The sequence below is a fragment of the Myxine glutinosa genome, chromosome 2 (genome assembly GCF_964187855.1).
Source record: "Myxine glutinosa chromosome 2, kmMyxGlut1.1, whole genome shotgun sequence".
Classification (NCBI taxonomy): domain Eukaryota; kingdom Metazoa; phylum Chordata; class Myxini; order Myxiniformes; family Myxinidae; genus Myxine; species Myxine glutinosa.
Window position 1 is genome coordinate 229,667,865 of NC_136262.1, and position 21,025 is coordinate 229,688,889.

Consider the following 21,025-nt stretch of genomic DNA (forward strand, 5'->3'; position numbering starts at 1 on the left):
TTGTTAAAGTCATTTAGGAAATAGTTAGGATTGATGAACCTGTCGCACCATACGCAGCCACTTACCTGAGGTGGTGATGATGACTCCACACCTGTGTTCCTTTGTTCTGTGTTGCAGGAAAGGAGAATTGCTGTGTGGATTTGTGAGACGCATCACGACGTGGATGAGACATTGGGGTGATTCCATCTCTCCCTCCTTAGGAGGGACTGATGATGAATTGGTGATGGCAAATTTTGATGTTGAGTTGGAGATGGCAAATTTTGATGAGAGTTGGAAATGGCAAATTTGATTGGTTAAGAGGGAGAGAAGACGAATTTGGTTTATGGGAGGAACGGGGAAGACAGTAGGGACGTTTGTTGATGTGTAAAGTAGATGTTTATGGGTAGTGTTGTGTTTTGTGGATACAGTAAGGGGTAAGGGAGGGGCAATGTAGGTTACCTGGTGGGGGGGGGGGGCGTACGGTAGGAACGTACCTGTCTCACCTGGTTCCCATGTGCCCCCAGTGTGCATTACCTTGAATTGCGTGCACTTTTGCGCCCTTACCACCTTACTCACTTGTCTTCTTTTGTCTCCCACCTCCGAGGATCTGGCTTTGGGGCAGAGAGAGAGAGGAGAGAGAGGTGCTGGCTCCGCAGTTGTGGGCCTGTACTTCCGCTGCTTGCTGCCTGGATCGATACACCATATGGACCGCAATTTTTGTGGCCGCCCACAATGGACCGCAGTTCTTTTGCGGTCAAGCACCACCCGTGGATGGACCTCTGGGTCAACGTGGCACCTATGCCATACAGGTGAACCACTTTTAGTTGGCCCCCCTGACGGCCACAATTTAGAAATGGACGCGGTTGGCGCCTTTCTTTATTTCTAAAGAAGCCAGAAGGCCAAGTGCACTCCATGAAGGCAAGACCAGCGGCAGAACATCGGCCGGCTGCGACACCACCGGTGACCATGGACACTTGATTGTGCATTTATTATTGAACACTTTATTGGTGCACCGGATGGTGCTGACTGTGCATAATGGGGTGGTGCTTTTGGTGCTTGGATGGGGTGCTCTGCACATTATTAAAGGCCGTAGGGCCACAGGGCACTCGTGGGTTGGTGTATCGATGCTGGCATGCGTGCTCTCTCTCTCTATGCATAACATCTGCATGTGTTCCTCAAAGAACAGGTCCTGGATCGTAGTGTAAATATCAGTGTTGTATAAATAATGCTCCCTACCGGCTGTATGTTTAGTTTGAGGATGCTTTCCGCGATTCGGTTATCCTGTGGGTGTGTTTCTGTTAGGAGAAGGGTGCAATGTCACAGGGGGACATATTTACTCATTTGTGAACATCTGTAAAACTGTCGCACTCAGGGTTGAGTTAATAGTAGAGGGAACTACATCTGAGTGCCACACTAAAGTAGGTAAAACTTTATCGGGTCGGGACGCCCCGAGGTAGAGAAGGGTGCAATGTTGGGGATATGGGATTTGCATCCATCCATATCCGCTTGTAAATATTCCCCTATTTCCTCAATACTTCCCAACTATCCCCAATCCCCCATTCCCTAGTCCCATTTTCTGTAAACAACACTCTGTAGACCCGACCTCCCCCTATTTCCCCCATTAAATGTCGTGCCCAGGTTCACCGCATCTCATGTAAGACAACTATAGGACATCTTGCTAGTTATTCTTAGTCTATGTCAGTTAAGGACTCGTTTCCATTAATTCTGACTCTTTGTTGCACCAGAATGTGATTGTATGGCACCGTTAGGAAGTTTAGGACCTCCCAATACCTCCCCGCAGCTCTTCCTCACGGTTCAGCAACAACAACAACAACAACAGCAGCGGCGGCGGGCGCGGGGAGTGCGCGTCCTCACTCCGGCTTGGTTGGTAGGGGGTGTTGGGAGGGCACCAGGCCTTTCCAACGAGCCGCCATCGAACATGTGCTCGACGGGGTTACCAAATAGGGGCTCCCTGTCAGCTCCTCGTCAAGGGCGGAGCCCGGTAACCCCCGCACCCAATGGGAGCGGCGGACCGGTCCCATCTGGGGCGGAGCCAACCAGCCGAGGGCGTGTCACTCCCCGCTGAGCATGCACAGGAAGAGGGAGGTGACGTCAGATGCGCGCTGAGCTTGAAGCAAGAGAGACGTCCCTTCCGAGCGCTGTGAGGCCTCCCTGCATCTGTTGGACCGTGCTTGATCCTGTCCCCGAGCCAAGGTGCACCTTGTGCCATCGAACTACCTGTCCCTTCCTGCCATCAATCCCTGTGTAAGTCAGCCTTGTCCCGTTTGTCTGTGGTCTGTCTGGGATAAAATAAGATCGTATCTAAGTGCCTATCTCTTCTGTGTCTTTTACCTCACTCTACCTTGTAATCTACCCCTTTTCTCCACCACTAATTATACCCTCCTCCGGAGGTCTTGAGAATTGTACCCCTGGCGTCGTTTCATTTATCCCAGTCGTTGTGTCCTTTCCAATCATTGATTTAGCGTAGCGCGATTTGGCCAACGTTCGGGTGGAATCGGGTGAGTTGGGGAAGAATCGGGGGAACTGTTAGGTCGCGGCAATACCACCGCTCGGTAAATAACATCTAATCCGCGATCCGTAACAATATGTTTCGCAACCAATTTTACCCAGGACTGGTCTCCTTACAAAGATTAATGAATTAAGAACTGGCCCAATATATTTTGTAGGAAGCCAAATGAGATTTGTGCAAACAAGACTTGAACATCAACTAAAGCAATTCCCAAGGATTATGCTCCAATCTCGATGGTATTTCGAATGAGGAGGCAGGGATTATATATCTGAGCCAAACATTCTTTTTTCACGACATTTCTTGACAACTCGGTGGAATAAATTTCAGCAGCAGAAGTGCAAAGCAATCTTTCAAACACTTCTGCCAAGGCTCACAGATGCTTTTGTTGACAGAAGCGCATATGAGTACATTTAATCTATGACCATGTTAGCCTGAGGCACGAAATCATATAAAAACAATTGCACTCCAGAAGTTCGTGCAAATCGATCTTAACTAATAATAAGCTTTAACAGAGAAAAGAAAATTAGTAAGTTATTCACGTTTTTTTTTCTCTCACTTAGATTTTTGGTGATTTGCATATTTTTGTGATGTGTTTTAATTGTACTATATATTGCACGCTATAAACTGCCTCACTTGAAGGAGTCATTTACATATTACATACAAAACTAGATGGTATTCATAGAATACTTACCCTGCGCAGTCAACTTGTTGTGAGCCAACTCTTCTGTTTTCGAACATTTTTTTCTTTGATCCAATATGGCTGCCAGACCACGTGAGCGATGACATCATAACTTTATATTCTCTAATATAAGTGTTGCATAGATCACGCCCAATACATTTCAAACTGATCAGATTGAGCATTGTCCCTGTCGAATTATGACGTCATAATTATGGCACCAATGACGTCATCGTTAGCAACACCTATTTCCCATATGGAATTCTTTACAATGAGCCATGTTTAAATTTTTTCCATGCAGTAGTTTTGGAGATATAGAGGTGCAACATTTTTAGGTTTTTCCAAGATGGCGGCTGTACCACATGACCTATGACGTCATGATTATCATTAAAATATTCTACATGAGGAGGCGCTCCTATGGTGAAAAATTCGTGTCCATCAGACCAAAAGTTGCTGAGAAAAAAAAATTCACAATGATCGATACATGTTGTACTTGTCAAATTATGACGTCATAACGAAGACACAGATGACATCATCATTAACAAATCTTATTCCCCAAGGGGAGTACTTGACAATGAGCCATGTTTCATTTTTCTCCATTGAGCGGTTTGGGAAATATAGAGGTGCAATGTTTTTCCAAGATGGCGCCTGCACCACGTGACCTATGACGTCATAATAATCATTAAAATATTCTACAGGAGGCACTCCTCATGGTGAAAATTTCATGTCAATCGGACCAACGGTTGCCGAGAAAATGATTTTTGTAAATGCAGACATGTACGGCACACGTACGTACGTACGTACCTCAATGGTTAACCCCGCTTTTCGCTTCGCGAGCGCAGGGTAACTCAAAGGCACTCGGTAGGGCACGTACAGTCCTGGCCAATAATATTGGCACCCTTGCACTTTTTTCAAATAACTCACAATTTTCTTGAAAAATAAGTTGAAATTGACAAAAGTATTTGGCCATCACAATTCTTTATTTCACTATTAATATTAAAGCACCTTTGTTTTTAATCAGAACTTAACATATCCTTTTAAATCAGAAAATAAAGAGAAATGGCATTGACAAAATTATTGACACCCGAGACTTAATATCTGGAAGCACAGCCTTTGGACAAAATAACTGCAGTCAAGCACTTCCTATAGCCATGAATGAGCTTCCTACACCTTTCTACTGGTAGTTTGGCCCACTCTTCTTGTGCAAACTGCTCCAGTTCTCCCAGATATGATGGGTTCCTTCTCCCAACTGCTGTTTTCAGATCTTCTCACAGGTGTTCAATGGGATTTATATCTGGACTCATTGCTGGCCACTTCAACACCATCCAGCGTTTTGACTTGAACCATTCCTGGGTGCTTTATGAAGTGTGTTTGGGGTCATTGTCCTGCTGCAAGACCCATGACCTTCAATGGAGACCCGGCTTTCTGACACTGGGTTGAACATTGCGCTCCAAAATGCCTTGGTAATCTTCTTATTTCATGATGTCATGCACACATTGAAGGCACCCAGTGCCAGAGGCAGCACAGCAACCCCAAAACATCATGGAACCTCCTCCAGGTTTGACTGTAGGGAAGGTGTTCTTTTCTTTGAAGGCTTCATCTTGTTTTCTGTAAACATTGAGATGATGTGCTTTACTAAAAAGCTCTAATCTGATCTCATCTGTCCACAGGACATTCTCCCAGAAGGAATTTGGCTTGTTCAGGTGTGTTTTGGCAAACTCCAGTCGGGCTTTCTCTGCAGTGGGGTCCTCCTGGGTCTCCTACCATAGAACCCACTTTCATTGAGTTGGCGATGGGTGGTGCGAGTTGAAACTGTCGTACCTTGTGTCTCAACTCTCAAGGTCAGCTTGAATTTGTTTAACAGTTGATCGAGGTGCTTTCTACACCATTCGAACAATCCTTCGCTGCAATCTTCGATCAAGTTTTTTCTTGCGGCCACATCCAAGGAGGTTGGCTACAGTGCCATGGGCCTTAAACTTACTGATAACATTGCGTATGGTGGACACAGGAACATCAAGGTCTCTGGAGATGGACTTGTCGCCTTGAGATTGTCCATGCTTGGCTACAATCTTGTGTCTGACCTCTTCAGACAATTTACTGGTTTTCTTTCTTTTCTCCATGCTCATTGAGACACCCAGGAGACGTACACACACACAGTGAGAGTGACACACAGTGACACACACAGTGAGACGCACACAGTGACACACAACAGCAGCAGAATGACACACATCCTTTTCTCCATTCAAACTGGTTGAATGAGTGATTTTAATATTACAGGAATCTGTAACTCACCACAGGTGAGTTCAATTCCAAAGTAAAGGAGAATCACCTGCTTGAAATTTAATTATTTTTAACAACTTCTAAAAGGTGCCAATAATATTGTCCGGGCCATTTTAGGATTTCTGTGTGGAATAAGCTAAGATTTAATAATCTTTTCAGCATTTTTTGTCTTGTCCCACTGCAAACAAAAGAAATACATATGTGGATACCAAAATATATTTTAATTTCAACAATTTTCTGGAAGAAACGGTGCATTATTTGAAAAAAGTGCAAAGGTGAAAATATTTTTGGCCACGACTGTACCTCTGCTCGGCTGAACAGTTTACATTTTGTATCCCACTGAAAGGCCGGATCTATGCATCTGGACCTCTAAAATTGAATCGGCTTCTTTTTGTCACCTACCCAACTTATCCACTAAGTTTTGTCATAACCTGTCCAAAACATTATGAAATATCGTGCTATTTATAGATTTTGGCTCCACCTATCAATGTTGACTAATTACCAATGAAAAATTTTAAAATTCTCCTATCTGGTTCTGGATCTTCACCAAAATCTAATCAATTCGTTTTTGTCACACATCCACCTGTCCACCAAGTTTCATCCAAATCCGTCCATACCTTTTGAGATATCCCATGCACAGATAAACAGACAAACAGACAGAGGTGAAAACAACCTTTGTCCACCTAAGAGGGCAGAGATAATTGGTTGAATTAAATCCCTAGTTTGCTGATATAATTACAACAAGTACAAAAAGTTTTAATTAAAACAAAAGCCGCGTCGATGTTACACAATGCCTAGATGCAGCTGTGCCTATAACGTCGATGTTATAGGCACAGGACATTCCTATTGATTCGATTACTTGATGTTATTTTTGTGCAAAGTGAAAATATATCTCGGCAATTTCCCGTGTGTGGCGACGAATTTTTAATATATCTCGGCATTTTCCCGTCTGTTATTTAAGGCGGTGTATGACTGACCATGCCGCGATTAAAAATATATATATCTCGGCAATTTCCCCTGTGTGGCGACACGTGAACGAAGCTATGCTCCTCTCTCCACATTATTGTGATGACGTATAAATTAAATATTTCATCGTGACGATTGTCATCAAATGGACGAATTTTTAATAAGCTCGGCATTTTCCCGTCTGTTATTTCAGGCGGTGTATGACTGACCAGGCCGTGATTTAAAAAAAATATATCTCGGCAATTTCTCGTGTGTAGCGACACGTGACCGAAGCTATGCTCCTCTCTCCACATTATTGTGACGACGTATAAATGAAATATTTCATCGTGACGATTGTCATCAAATGGACGAATTTTTAATATATCTCGGCATTTTCCCGTCTGTTATTTCGGGCGGTGTATGACTGACCATGCCGCGATTTAAAAAATATATATCTCAATGGACTTGAAGTTACAGGCCTTTGAGAATTCATTTCGTTCTATAAAGGGCAACTTTCATCGGATTTTCTTCACGTTTTTTTTCAACCGAGTCTAAAACTATGTTAGCGACTGTGAAAAATGAAATGATATATCGAATTTGATTTGAAAGAAAACTGTGTGAGAGAGCAAGACACCATGGGCCTACAAAACAGGCCTCAAAGCTATGCGAGTTAATAAAATGGTGGATATTTGTTTATATGAAGCCTCTCCCACAATGGGTGGAGCTATGGTTCCCAGAATGGGTGGAGCTTTGAGGTTTTGTCTTCTCTGCAAGAACAACAACAACAAGAAGAAGAACAACTGCAGAGGGCACTCTATGAGCAGCGTCTGCGATGCGGCTAAAAACGTGATGTTTCAGAAAATGAAATGCTGCCTGTCATGAAACTTGTCATGCTGGACTTGAATGGGCTGGCAGGATGGCCTGGTGAAGTTGACGTGTGCATACTCGCCTCTGAGATATCTAGCCTGGGTTTGAATATCGGCCCAGCTATTAACTATCATCCTGGTGTTTCACAGGCGATATGTGTGCAACTGTGCATGTGTCCCATCTGCCAGCATTAGCCGGTGGATGTTAACGATCCCATGGAGTCCTTCAAGAAGAGCAGGTGATATATTGCTGACACCATGAACAAATTCCAAATTCCTGCGCAGTTAAGTATCCTGAATTGGAGTGGTAGCCCGTTCAGGAATGTAGCCCTAGCCAAATAATGAAATGAAGATTTAAATAAAGAAACTAGAACGCCACTCAGCAGAGCGCATACTCCCGCCGTGGGTGGCCGCTGCTGAGCCCTATCTTCCAATGGTAAAAAAATCCTTCAAAAAATTCCTGGATTCGGATTAATATCTTGAGCTTCACCAAAAACGAATCAATTCTTCCTTATCCCAAGGGCAATCATCCCACCAACTTTCATCCAAATCCTTTCAGAACTTTTCCAGATATCTTGTTCACAAACATACGAATATACGAACACGCATATGCAAACACACACAGACGGACACGATCAAATGCATTGCTCCCTGGCGGGAGTAATAACCGAAAATAAAAGCCCCCAGCTAGTTGGGGGCTAAAAATATGTCATCTACTTGGTGGTTGGGGATTAAAAAGAAAATTGCATACCATTGACCAGATAAATAAAATAACTATAAAGGAATTGATATTATATAAACAATGCATACCTCTTTCCCCCCCATTGCTTGGAAAATCTTCTCAAGTTGAACTCTCAGCTGCTGAATGTTGTTCATCAGAAAGCAGGCCTAAAAGGAAGTGAAAATGTGTGTGAGCAAGGTCAGGTAAAACGTATACAAAAAGTTATGTTGTGTTGGATTATCATGACTATTTTGTTAGTGCAACTTTTTGAAGGCCGAATGTAAATAGGAAGCTATGGATAAAGTTATTTACAAGTTACAGGTTTATGAAACATCTTGAACTCCTTTGTTGATGATTTCCATTATTCAACAATGGGGAATTATTTTATGCAAGTGTGTGTGTATTTTTTTAAATTTAATCTCTGGAAGAGTGTACCTCTGCTCACACAAGTAAAGGGTAACAAGGAAATACTATGAAATTGGAATAATTAGATGTCCAATCTCATTTAAGATTTGTGATAATAACTGGGTTAGGAGGATTGCAGGAATGAAGAGGGTGGATAGAAGGAGGATGGATGAACTGAGGGAGGAGATTAGAGTGCAGATGAGTTTGACGGGGTGATTGGTGAAATTCCGGCTGAGATGGGCTGGACACTTGGTGTGGATGGGGGAAGAGAGAATGGTAAAGAGAGCGGATAGGTTGAGGGAACAAGGTATGAGGAAAAAAGGTAGACTGTGGTTGAGATTGGAAGATTGTGTGAAGAGGGATATCAACAAGGTGGGGTGGTTGGAGAGTGGAGAGAGTTGGCTGAGGGGGGGGGGGGGTGGGGGTGGGAGTGGAGGAGTATCATGGGCAATTGAGAGCAAGAGCTTGGAACCATTGAACCTCACCTCTTATAAAGGGAAGAGCAGGAAGACGAAGAATAAAATAGATAAATCACCTTTATTCGTTCAATCCAATCATTGCTTAACACTTGGTTTCTTAGGAAAATAATAAAAGCTGCCAGTGTGACTCTCCAATTTGTGATTACAATGTGGAACAAAACACTGTACCAGTGTACCATCTCCACAAAGCTACGGCGGCCATATTCTAAGAGATTGTAGAACCAGGCTCTGTCATGCCAACGTGACGTAATCGATTTGGTGCTCAGTTGTGGTTGGATTATTTTAATAATCTGATCAAAACATCTTTTTTGTTATGGTACTGGTAGATTACCCAGTTGGGAACGTTGCTTCCTTCCATTGGAATCATTGTAATTGCGTCAGCCATTATTGTGCTAGGCTGGATGATATTTATCAACAAATTCGGTGGACAAACAATTCGGCGATTTTGCAATCTCTTAATCTGGTACTTCAGCAATGTATTTTGGAGTCTTTCATTTTTGTTCGTTATCAAAACCTTGGAGAATAATAGGTATACCTTTTAGAGGCTTATGACGTCACTCTATCTTAGTTTTTTAAGCATCTCGTTTTGTACACATTTGATGGGGTGGCCATTTTTTCCCATTCCATTCCTCCATATGGAGTAGTACTGTATGTCTCAGGCTAAGTTTCAGTAGTACTGTTTCAGTGTTGTGATACTACAGTTTGTGATACTACTGTGATACTACTGTGATACTACAGTTTCAGTAGTACTGTATGATATGTCTCAGGCTAAGTTTCAGTGTTGTGATTAATAAAGTTCCATCTATCTATCTATCTAACAATTACATTTTCTGATCCTATGATACAAACACATATTCTGTTGCTCCCACCTGGATTCGAAGCCACAATTACGAGATCAACAGTCTCAAAACATCGCTGCGAGACTACTCTACCCACATGACGTTTTACCTGCTCGTTTAGTCAACATGCTTGCTATAATGTAAGCGTACTATACTTACTTCGTAAGTAAGCGTACTTCACATGAAGTGTGAGAGAGATTTCTTTCGAACAATAAATTAAGTAGGCAGATTGAACAGGTTTTGACAATGATTAAACTTTTTTTGTTATCAACGGTGTTACCTTTGGTGTTACAACAAGCACACACCTGTTCTACTCTACCCTATGGTAGGTACGTTTGAATTTTTCAAATTGCACGAGAAAACTGTCTTTTATGCTCAGATTTGGAATATTTTTCTCTCTCTTAGATGAAGATATCATAAGAATTCTAATCGCAAAATGTGGTGTAGGAAACCTGAAAAGAGGGTTGATTGAATAATGTTGAGACATAGCAAAACTATACAAGTGACTAGAAGGTATGAAGAAAGGATGAAAAAAGAGGTGATTCTGTCCATGTAGTATGTGCCATGAAATATATTACAAGATGACTGTGGGGTGCATAATTCATTGTCTGAACATTGCATGACAGGAAATGGTCATGAAAAATTAATTTGCATAAAACAGGTCATGAAGCATAAAACAGGAAATGACCAATGAAGAAAATCAGACAATGCACGTAAATGCATGGCAAGCAGAGAAAAAGAAAAACAGGTGTGAACATCCATCTTTCCCAATAGGCCTGTAGTGCAACCTCAATGCAGTTTCATCACAATAAGTGGAAGCAGCATTCACTCAAATGATGAAAGTCACCAGATCACCACGCCTGCTGTCATGGAAATAGATGAACGCCATTAGTCTCATTGCAGAGGTAATGTCAGTCACTGAAAAATAACTTGTGATTTTGACAGTCTGGCTCCAAGCAGCTGTGCTTGTCAATGATTCTGCTTAATGGTAGACAGGAATTATTCCCTACCTCGCTGGATTACTTTCTGAAAGGATACATGTTGCTTCACTGTCAAAGGCCTCCTCTCCTCGATACATTCCCTCATTATTGGCATCTCCCACAATTGGGCAGAAGCACAAGACCCGTTGCTCTAATATTGCGGACAGATTGGCGTCCTCTGTTTATTACCACATCTCCTCTGGTCTTGTATCCTCTGCTCTGTCAGCCCTCCAACTCCTCTTTTTTAGCTCCTTCATGGTTAAACTAAAAAAAAATCCAGGCTTACTTACTTTCCACCTTCACTATGTTGTTCCTCTTTCCTCCTGTTTCTTGATTCACATTCTAGCGGCGATGTGATCAAACTCTTCCATCCAGGGCTTCAGGTTTTGGCACACCACCATATCATGTAGTCTCCCATCTCGACCAGCGATCTTTTCTCCCCATACTAATCCCACCCTCTTCCTTTGACCCACCTTTCCTGCTGGAGGCATATTCTCCAACCTCTACTATATTTCTGGCTGTCTATGCTCATTGAAACAACATTCTGGGAAATGGACAACGTTATATAATGACATATACTCATATAAACAAATAGAAAGACAAATAACTAAAATGTAAATATAATTTGCAGGTTGAAAGTTGACTTACTTGGGGTTACCTTAGCCAATATCAATAATTTTGGCTTGATGACGAGGACTTCCACTCTATGACTGCTACTTTTTTCTCGACACTAATTAAGGCTCATGGAAGAGCAATTAAATACAGTAAATAACATGGTTTCCTGCATCTGGCCACATGTGTCACTTCATTGGCCGGTGTCACCCCTCCCCGCTTGAAAAGGTATTGATGATCTGAACATGTAGAGGGTGTTCAAAAAAAACCCAGACAACTTTGGTTGTTGATATTGTTGCGGATATGAGGATTGCATTTTTTTGATTGTGTGTATTGTAGTGGTAAATTGTTGTGTAACATTGGTTGAATATGGCCCCTCCTGCCTCCAGAGTTGTGTAAAGGTAAAAAGGGCGTCCCGGTAGTTATTCCATGAAACACCACATTGAAGGACACGATAAAACCCTTGTTCAGTAGCTTATATCTTATTATGTGTTTTAGAGTAAGGCCTTGTCTTCCATTAGAATGACACTCCATTGCACCGAATCAATTAAGAATAGCTCCCCTTCAATCATTCCATTTCCCAGCCAAACTCTCCATCTGTGGGTAAAGCAGTTCACAAGCGTGGGATGCACGCCCTCTCATTTCGCTGCGATAGTGAATATGTGCTCCGTGCTCTGTTTGAACAGGAGGGGCGGGGTCGCCAGGGAGAGGCAAGCCCAGGGCGCGCCACGAAGGGCGGGGCTGTTCAGCCCCATGCCCAAATAAGGAAACAAGCCTGTGGCTCGCCACGAGGGGCGTGCCGTCGGCGCCATGCCCAAATAAGGAGACAAGCCCGTGGGATTACCATACAAGGTCACGAAACAGAGCACGGGGGGGGGGGGGGGGGGGGGAGGGCGGTACCAAAACCGAGGGGGGCGTGTCACACCCGTGCTGAAGGTAGGACAGAAGGGTGCGACGATCGCTGGGACAAGCTACATGAGAGATATGGCAGATGAGTCCAGGTGCGTAAGAGGGTTGGCAGTCCACCGGGAGAGAGTTCAGAGTTGCACCGGAGTTGCGTGAGAGATACGAAAAGCCTTTGACAAAGAGCCGCTTCAACCAGCCCCGTTTTCAACCAGCGAGTGACCCTGCCGACATGCGCTGTAAAGCCGAATACAAGGAGCTGCCGGCGTGCGCTGTAAAGCCGAATACAAGGAGCTGCCGGCGTGCGCTGTAAAGCCGAATACAAGGAGCTGCCGGCTCCTCGCTTCCCGCCCGGAGTGGACCTGCTCGCTGTGCCCTGTGATCCCACCTGCTCATCCCTCCAAACGATTCCTGCCCTTACATCCATTTGCGTACGTGAGTTTGTTCTGTTCGTGCTGTCCTGGGTAGGTAATTAAGTCAGTATAAGCTAGTAATTTGCACTGTGTTACCTGCTTTTTCATGTCCGCTGTAAATACCTGTGACTGCTCTTTTTGCTTATGTGTGTGTAAATAATAAACCCCGTTACTCTTCTGTACGTCTTCTTCTTCTTCCTCTTTGCATTCGTCGTCTTAGTCTTTTCCACATTGAATATCTGTGGCGCGATACGGCCAACGTTTGGGTGAATCGGGTTTAGTCGGGGAACAACTGTTCGGCCGCGGTACCTCCGCTCGGTAAATAACATCTAATCCGCGGGCCGTAACAATATATTTAGAACCACAAATGATACAACGATACCCTTTGATTTATATGATACAGAAACTCAAAGTTTTGTGTACACCATCAATGCACTTCAATGTGAGCTCCGTTTGTGGCACACGGGATATCAAGGCGGTACACGAGTTATTGACATGTTCGGCTCAGCATGTTTGCGTCTCTGCTCAGTTTGCATGTTTGCTTGCAGCTTTGATCCAAGAACAAAGATCCTGCAGGTTTGCTACCTTGGTGTTGCAGACAACATCTTTAATAAACCACTATAGAAAAAAATGAAGGGGGGTTATGTCTGGTGATCGTGGGTGCCAGGCGGTTGGACCATCTCGGCCAATCCAGTGACCTGGAAAATTTTCATTCAGGATGGCTCGAACGACTAAGGTCCAATGAGGGGCAGCGGCATGCTGTTGAAAAACGATATCGGGTTGCAGGTCTTCAATCTGTGGGAAAGGAAATCCTTCCAACATATTTATGTAAATTTTTGATGTCATTGTAGCCTCTGCAAAGACAAACGGACCCACCAAGCGGTCAGGAGGAAGGCCACGCCACACATTGACCTTTGTCAGGTATGTGTTCAATAAGCACGTGGGGTTTTCAGAGACCCATAACCTCACATTGTGGCAGTTATATGAAAAGATATTCCTGATACATGAAAGCAAGCTTCGTCTGTGAACATGACCTTTTTCAGGTAATCTTCATCATCCTGTATGCGACTGAACATTTTCAAGTCCAATGCATTGTGTTTGGGTCTGTCATTTGGTTTGAGTTCCTGCAGAATCTGCATGTTACAGAGATAAAGCTTCAGTGTTTTATGCAAAATCCTGTGTACAGGGGTGGTTGGTAGTCCCAGTTCTCTGGACGTTTGTCGGATTGATTTTCTGGGACTTTGTTGAAATGATTCACGCACTCGTTCAACGTCTGCTGAATTTGTGCTTGGTCAACCGGTACTTTTCTGTTTCTGACAACTTCCAGTCTCCTTAAACCTCTTGTGCCACTCTCTGATACTAGTGTGCAATGGTGGATTCCTTCGATAACTTGTACGGAAATTATGCTAAACCTGCGTGTTGGAATACAGAAATATTTAATTTTCATCTAAATACCTAATTTCAACCCCTTGAGTCAATAATTCGTAGAAGCACCTTTGGAAGCAATTACAGCTTCGAGTCTAGTTTTTTGGGTATGTTTGTATCATCTTTTCACATCTGAATTTGGGGAATTTCTCCCATTTTTCTTTTGGGATTTGCTCAAGCTCCATCAAGTTGGATGGGGAGCGTCGGTGAACAGCAATCTTCAAGTCTTTCCACAGATTCTCAGTGGGATTCAAAAGTCTGGGCTTTGGCTGGTTCACTGACTTACATTCTTGTTCTGAAGCCATTCCAGTGTTGATTTGGCTGTATGCTTGGGGTCATTGTCCTGTTGGAATGTAAACCTTCGCCGCAGTTTAAGGTATTTTGCACTCTGAAGCAGGTTCTCCTCAATGATTTGCCTGTATTTGGCTCAATTAATTGTTCCCTCTATCCTGTCAAGTCTCCCAGGCCCTGCTGCTAAAAGCATCCCCATAGTATGATGCTGCCACCACCATGTTTCATGGTAGGGATGGTGTTAGATGGGTGATGAGCTGTGCTCGGTTTCCACCAGATGTAGCGCTTTGCATTCCGTCCAAAGACTTCAATTTTCGTTTCATCAGACCACAGAATCATTTGTCTCATGCTCTCTGAGACTTTCACATGCCTTTTTGCAAACTGCAGATATGCTGTCATGTGATTTTTTCTCAGGAGTGGCTTCTGTCTGGCAACTCTCCCATAAAGCATAGGTTTGTGAAGTGCTACAGATAATGTGTCCTTCTGGCAGGTTCTCCCATATCAGCCACCTAACTCTATTGTTCTGTCAGATTGGTCATTGTGTCCTTGGTCATATCCATGACCAAGGTCCTTCTTGCCCGGTTGCTCAGTTTAGTCGGATGGCCAGCTCTATGAAGAGTATGGGTAGTTCCATATTCTTTCCATTTCCTAATGACGGAGCTCACTATGCTCTTGGGAATTTTCAACACTCTAGAAATTGTTTTATACCCTTCCCCAGATCTATGCCTCCTCACAATTCTTTCTCGAAGTTCTATGGAGAGTTCCTTGAACTTCATGTTACAGTTTCTGTTCTGACATGCACTGTCATCTGTGGAACCTTATATAGAAAGGTGTGTTTCTTTCTAAATCATGTTCATTCAATTGAATTGGTCACATGTGGACTCCAGTCAAGTTGTCGAGACATCTCAAGGAGGATCAAAGGAAATTAGATGCACCTGAGCTAAATGCAAAACTAGAGTGTCATAGCAAAGGGGTTGGATACTTATTGACACAAAATATTTACGCTTTTCATTTTTAATTATTTTGTAAAAATTTCTAAAAAAATTAAGAATCCACTGACATTGTGGTGTATTGTGGGTAGATCAGTGACAAAAAAAAATCTCTATTTAACCCATTTTAAATTCAGGCTGCAATACTACAAAATGTGAAAAAACTCAAGGGGTGTCAGTGAATACATCCTGAAGGCACTGCATGGTCAACCTAGATGCCAATGATAATGTTGGACTCAGTCTATTTTCTTTGGGCAAAATATAGAGCTGGTAGTAATTGTAGTAAGGCATTTTCGATACTGCAACTCTGCACAAATTGTGGAACTATGTGTTCGTCCAACTACAGGCTGTTCGTTGATTTTGTGATCAAAGGACGGACCAGGACATTAGTAAACAACAGACATTGGTGTCCTGAATAAATGAATTTATTAGGACTTTAGTTAACAATGGAAAATCAGCACAATATATTAAATTTAATGAACATGAAATGGTGGTGAAATGGTTTACCAGATTCGGTGGTGTAAAAATGAGCGCATCTGCTCTGAATCTGGGAAGTCAGTGGTTCGAACTTCGGTGGAGTCATTTTAAAAGGATAGAGCACGGACAAACAACCATAGGTTGGCAATACTAGTGCATGCTGTGATGGGCCGAAAGGCCTCCGCCTGCATTGAAATTCCTTCTAAGGGAATATATATCGTAAATAATTAATTTTTATTTCACCTGGGAGGTTAACATCATGAGACAAGTGAAAAGATGGGAACACCAAACAGGCCGATGCAAATAAACTTTCTAAAATTCTCGTATCACCATAACGTTTTGCCTTTTTGGTGCTTCAAGAAATCTCTGCCATAAAAAACAACGAAAAAGCTCTCTTTGCCTTGCAGCACAGCCAACAGAATGGTTGTGATTTTTATTGGCATGCACGGCCAGTGGCATGAGCAAGGTTGCTATCGTTGGGCAGATGCATACTTCCTTGCCCTGCCTGCGAGAGCAATAGGTCCCTTGATTCTGGGCTACGTGGAACCCCACAAGGGAAATACAAAAGAAATAAGCACACAAGAGGACCATGAGAACATCATTCGCAGAGCTCTGAGGATGCAAAATGAATGTAAAAATGAAGAGTAGCAAGGAGGGCAGTTTGTACTTGGACAAGGGTTTGAGAAGGCAAGGATTTGGTGGATTGTGTACGAAAAGGATCGAGAGGGGATGGGTGAATGGGAAGTAGGTAGAAGTTATGTGGATTTGAAAGTATATCGCCTCCAAGGACAAAGGAATATCTAAAATATCACAAGGTGCCATATCAAAGCAATTTTCCAATTAACGGAGAATGAAAACCTCTGACATGAAAGTAGAATCAGCAGACAGGTAAAACAATGGATGAAATCAACAGGGCATTGCTTTAGGTATGCAAACACCACAGGAAGCAAGGAGATGCTGACAAATAGTGTGTTAACCCTTCACTAGAGCAAAAGAGCGAATGGGAGATTTTGCTCCTACGAATGGGTAATGCACGAAACATCAGCATCCCTTTGCTTCCCACGATGTTTAACATACGTCAAACGATGTTTTTTAAATTTTAATTTGATAAAAAGGAAAAAAATTTTTTTTTCAACAAATCTTCAACTTCAATTGTTTATAAAATGTAATATCACGTATATTCCAAATACATTTGTGAAAAATAATCGTTTGTGGTGTAAACCGTTATTATGATTGGTGTAAACCGTGACAAACATCAACTCAGGTACAGTCATTTATCTATATATCTACATATTTGGGCAGTGTCTGTGTTGTCACTGAACTATTCCCTCAAACTTTTGTGAGATTGTCCCAAACCACCAGTCTGTATGTATGTGCTGGAGGGTTCCTTTTTATTTTTTCAACCTAAATTTTCAACTTTAATTGTTTATAAGAATGTAATATTACAAACACGACAAATAAATTTGTGCAAAATAATTGTTTGTACGTATTATGATTGGTGTAAATCATGACAACACAGCAACTCAAGTACAGTCATTATGCTCAGCTAAAACAAGCCCGTTCCTCTGTACGACGCGTGGTGAGGCGAGCGCAGTGAGCCGAGCCAAGCTAGTATATATATATTATTGTTGCGGTTTTGGCAAAACACTAAAAAGTAATGGCAACCACCATACAGGTCCCTTAGAATAGTTCTTTCATAGCAGACCATTATCTTAGTCCCTTCCCCTTATTCCAGGTTATTATGTCATGTGTTGGGGAAAGGTCCTCCACTTATAAGGGACGCTACCAGGCATTGCACCGGTCTCCAAGGGACACCATGGTGTCCAGGTTCAGAAACCCACCAATCAGGGTGAAAGGGTTATGGGCCTCACCAATTGGGAGCCAGGGGACCTCCAAGATTTCCCCCCTCCCCCTTGGAGGGTGAACAAAGGGATTTTAAAGAGATTGATTATCTCTTTCTTGGGTGTGGCTGGCATCGCAGGCGGTCATGGTTTTGGCTTGCTCATGGCCCGGGCTCTTGGTTCATGGCATCACAGGCGGTCGCAGTTGTGCTGGCTCTTGGACATTGTGGACACTTTGCTCTCTTCCCGGTCTCTCTCTCTTGCCCCACTGAGTACGTGGACATTAGTGCTCTTGGCTGCTCTCCCTCTCGCAGGCTTCTACACCTGCATTGTTACATTCTGGGCCTGTCTGACTCTGCCTGGATTGTTGGCCCAGCACGTGTGCTCCACTCCTGGGGCCTGGGTCACTCTTACGTGCTGACGATCGACCTCACTCTGCCGGTCCTTGTTGGGATCGTCGTTACCTGCTGGTGCTTCTCAGTGGCAGCAACGGGACGTTTGGCGCCGCAAGGAGAGGAATTTGAGAGCATGTAGCCTTTGAGCTAGCAGGGCCTTCGTTGTTCGTTACCCTTCCCTCCCCCATGAGAGTGTGCTGGGCCTGTCTGTGTCTGTCTCTGTCTCTTTCTCTCTTTTTTTCTTTTTCTTTTTCTCTCTCTCTCTTTCTCTTTCTCTTTCTCTCTCATCATTCTCTCATTCTCTCATCTCTCATTCTCTCATCTCTCATTCTCTCATCTCTCATTCTCTCATTCTCTCATTCTCTCATCTCTCATCTCTCATCTCTCATCTCTCATTCTCTCATCTCTCATTCTCTCATCTCTCATTCTCTCATTCTCTCATCTCTCATTCTCTCATCTCTCATTCTCTCATCTCTCATTCTCTCATTCTCTCATCTCTCATTCTCTCATCTCTCATTCTCTCATCTCTCATTCTCTCATCTCTCATTCTCTCATCTCTCATTCTCTCATTCTCTCATCTCTCATTCTCTCATCTCTCATTCTCTCATTCTCTCCCCTCTCATTCTCTCACTCTCTCATCTCTCATTCTCTCATCTCTCTCTCGGATCGATTGTAGTACTGGGGTGTCCAAATTTTAGTCGATTGGTGTGCGCAAGCGCAACACGCGCTTTCGGAAAATTTTCAATCTTTTTTTTTTTCTGAGGTAAATTACGCGCGAGCGGGAACTGCTCTCTCACCGCAGATGGCGGAAGCGAGTGAGATGGCCGAGCAGGTGGAGGGTCCCGAAGAATTCGGAAGCGAGCCGGAGATAGAGGGGTTTGAGGATAGGATTGGAACCTCCCCCGTCTTGAGCATTATTCTACCCCCCTCCCCTATGAGGGAGCCGGGGACAATGTGAACAGACCCGAGGGGTTTCCAGGCCATGGTTGATCAAATAATGAGGGGAATGAAAGTACAAATTAATGGATTGCAAAACAAAATGGATAGCCAAAGGAATGAATTGAAGGGAGATATGAAGGAAATGAGTGAGCAAATTAATGCTCAAACAAACAAAATTGATGCCTGGAATAAAGAAATAAAAGCTGAAAAGAAGGAAACGGAAACCCAAACAGAACAAACGAATGAATTAAAGGAAGAAATAAAGAATGAGATTGGGGCACAGGAGCAGGAATGGGCACTATAATTTGATTTGAAACGGGAAGAGATGGCATTGGAAATTGAAGAGGGTGAAACCCAGTCTGATAGATGTGGGGCACAGGAGAGGGCATGTTTAGGGGTAAATAGGGAATGTTCGGAAGTAAATGGGGAATGTTTGGCTGGGAAGGACCTGGAAGGCTGTCAGGCTTGTGTGGATGCCGGAATGCACCAACAGGGAGAGGAATTGGGATTGGTGCATCACCAGGACGGTGGCTCGCAACAGGGGGGAAAAAAATATTGGAGGTTTGTGTTACAGAACCGGACCAGGTGTGTATAGATAAAGACCTGTTGGGGCCGCAATTGAATGGGGATGAGAGTAATGATTTGACACAGCGGCTGGAGACCTTGGACAGTACCATCGAGGAGGAGATTGCTTGGGTCCAACAGAGTCTGGGAGATGAGGTGAGTCGGTCCGTTAAATATCCCCAGGATGAGATTAAGGTGACCGAGGGGACCTTCACCACGAACAACAATTGGGCACCAGAGGCTCCGAAACTGGATACGCAGCAGGGTGAAAGATGGCAGGTGAAAGATGGGGGTGTCTTGGCACCAAGCTGGACTGACGATTGAATGGGAGGAGTCGGGAGATAGAGCCTCCGAAAAACTGGTCCACACAGAATTTGGAGCAGCTGCAGGGAGGGGTAGAAGAACCTGAGGAAGGGGCTGTTACCTGCAGCTGCGGTTGTTGGGTACACGAGGCCAACATTTTTTAAAAAGAAACTTAAATTTAAATTTAAATGGGAGTTTGATGTGGTACAGCCATGGAGGGAGTTGGTCCGCGGGCTGCGGAATTCGGACCAGGATAGGTCATTGGGGTCAGCCTCATATTAAAATTTCCCCTTTCGAAATTGGTTTATGCCAGCCAGCTGGGGAGCTGTGCTGGCGAGATTTGGACGCGGGGTCTGACCATGGGTGTCATGGTACGACCTGGGTCCGACAGGGGAGGGGGTCTGGTGGAGTGTGGCGTCCCTTGACCAGCGAGGCGCCGGCCAAGCAGTGTCTCGGGCCGGCAGGGTCGTCGGACCCTGGTGGGGGTTAAGACCTCCAAGGGGGTCCGAGGTAGTTTCTCACAGGCAGCTGATATGGTGTATCATGAGGACCACCAGGGGGAAGTGTTGTGGGTCGTGCTTTGGTGGTGACACCACGGATGGCCAACAAGGGCCTGATGTGGTGACCGCCCGGGCATGCGGCCTGACAGCCTCTCCCCAAGACTCTGGGACAGCCAGCATGTGGTGACCTGCCATGCTGTGCTGGTCTATAGACGCGGGTCAAACCGCATGGACAGGAATGGATATCGCCCACCGGACAACCATTGGGGCATCTGTGGAACATGATGGTAAGAGCATGGTCTTCCACAGATGTTCGACTGTGATTTGTGGACTCTCGGCTTGGGAAAAGAGCCATGGGATTGAATCAGGAAATTGGAACGAGCCGAGTATATGGGGCCATGCTCGGCTGGCAAGTGCATGGAGAAATATTGAAATGTGGAAAAATTGGCAAGGGTAATCTGAGGGTTAGACGCCAAATTTAAGGGTCAATTTTGTGAAACCATGGTGGACATTGGGGACAGTGACACCATTATTGATCCAGGTGTGTTAGACCAAAGTGTTGGAGGCTGGGACAAAATCGAGTATCAGGACACAGCCTTCCACTGGCTACGGGGGCAACGGCGCCAATATTGGGATGCGGGGTTGGAGGAATGGAGTTGGGCAGTCTGGAGGT

The 21,025-nt window shown here is 44.1% G+C and overlaps 1 protein-coding gene across 1 annotated transcript in view; it reads right to left on the bottom strand.

Annotated features, from left to right (window-relative positions):
- Positions 1-21,025, bottom strand: part of LOC137422153 (protein unc-13 homolog B) — a 745,568-nt gene that overhangs the window by 107,201 nt on the left and 617,342 nt on the right. Inside the window, exon 26 of the mRNA XM_068108912.2 lies at positions 8,087-8,164. Coding sequence (XP_067965013.2) covers positions 8,087-8,164 — 78 coding nt within the window. The remainder of the gene's footprint in view (positions 1-8,086; positions 8,165-21,025) is intronic.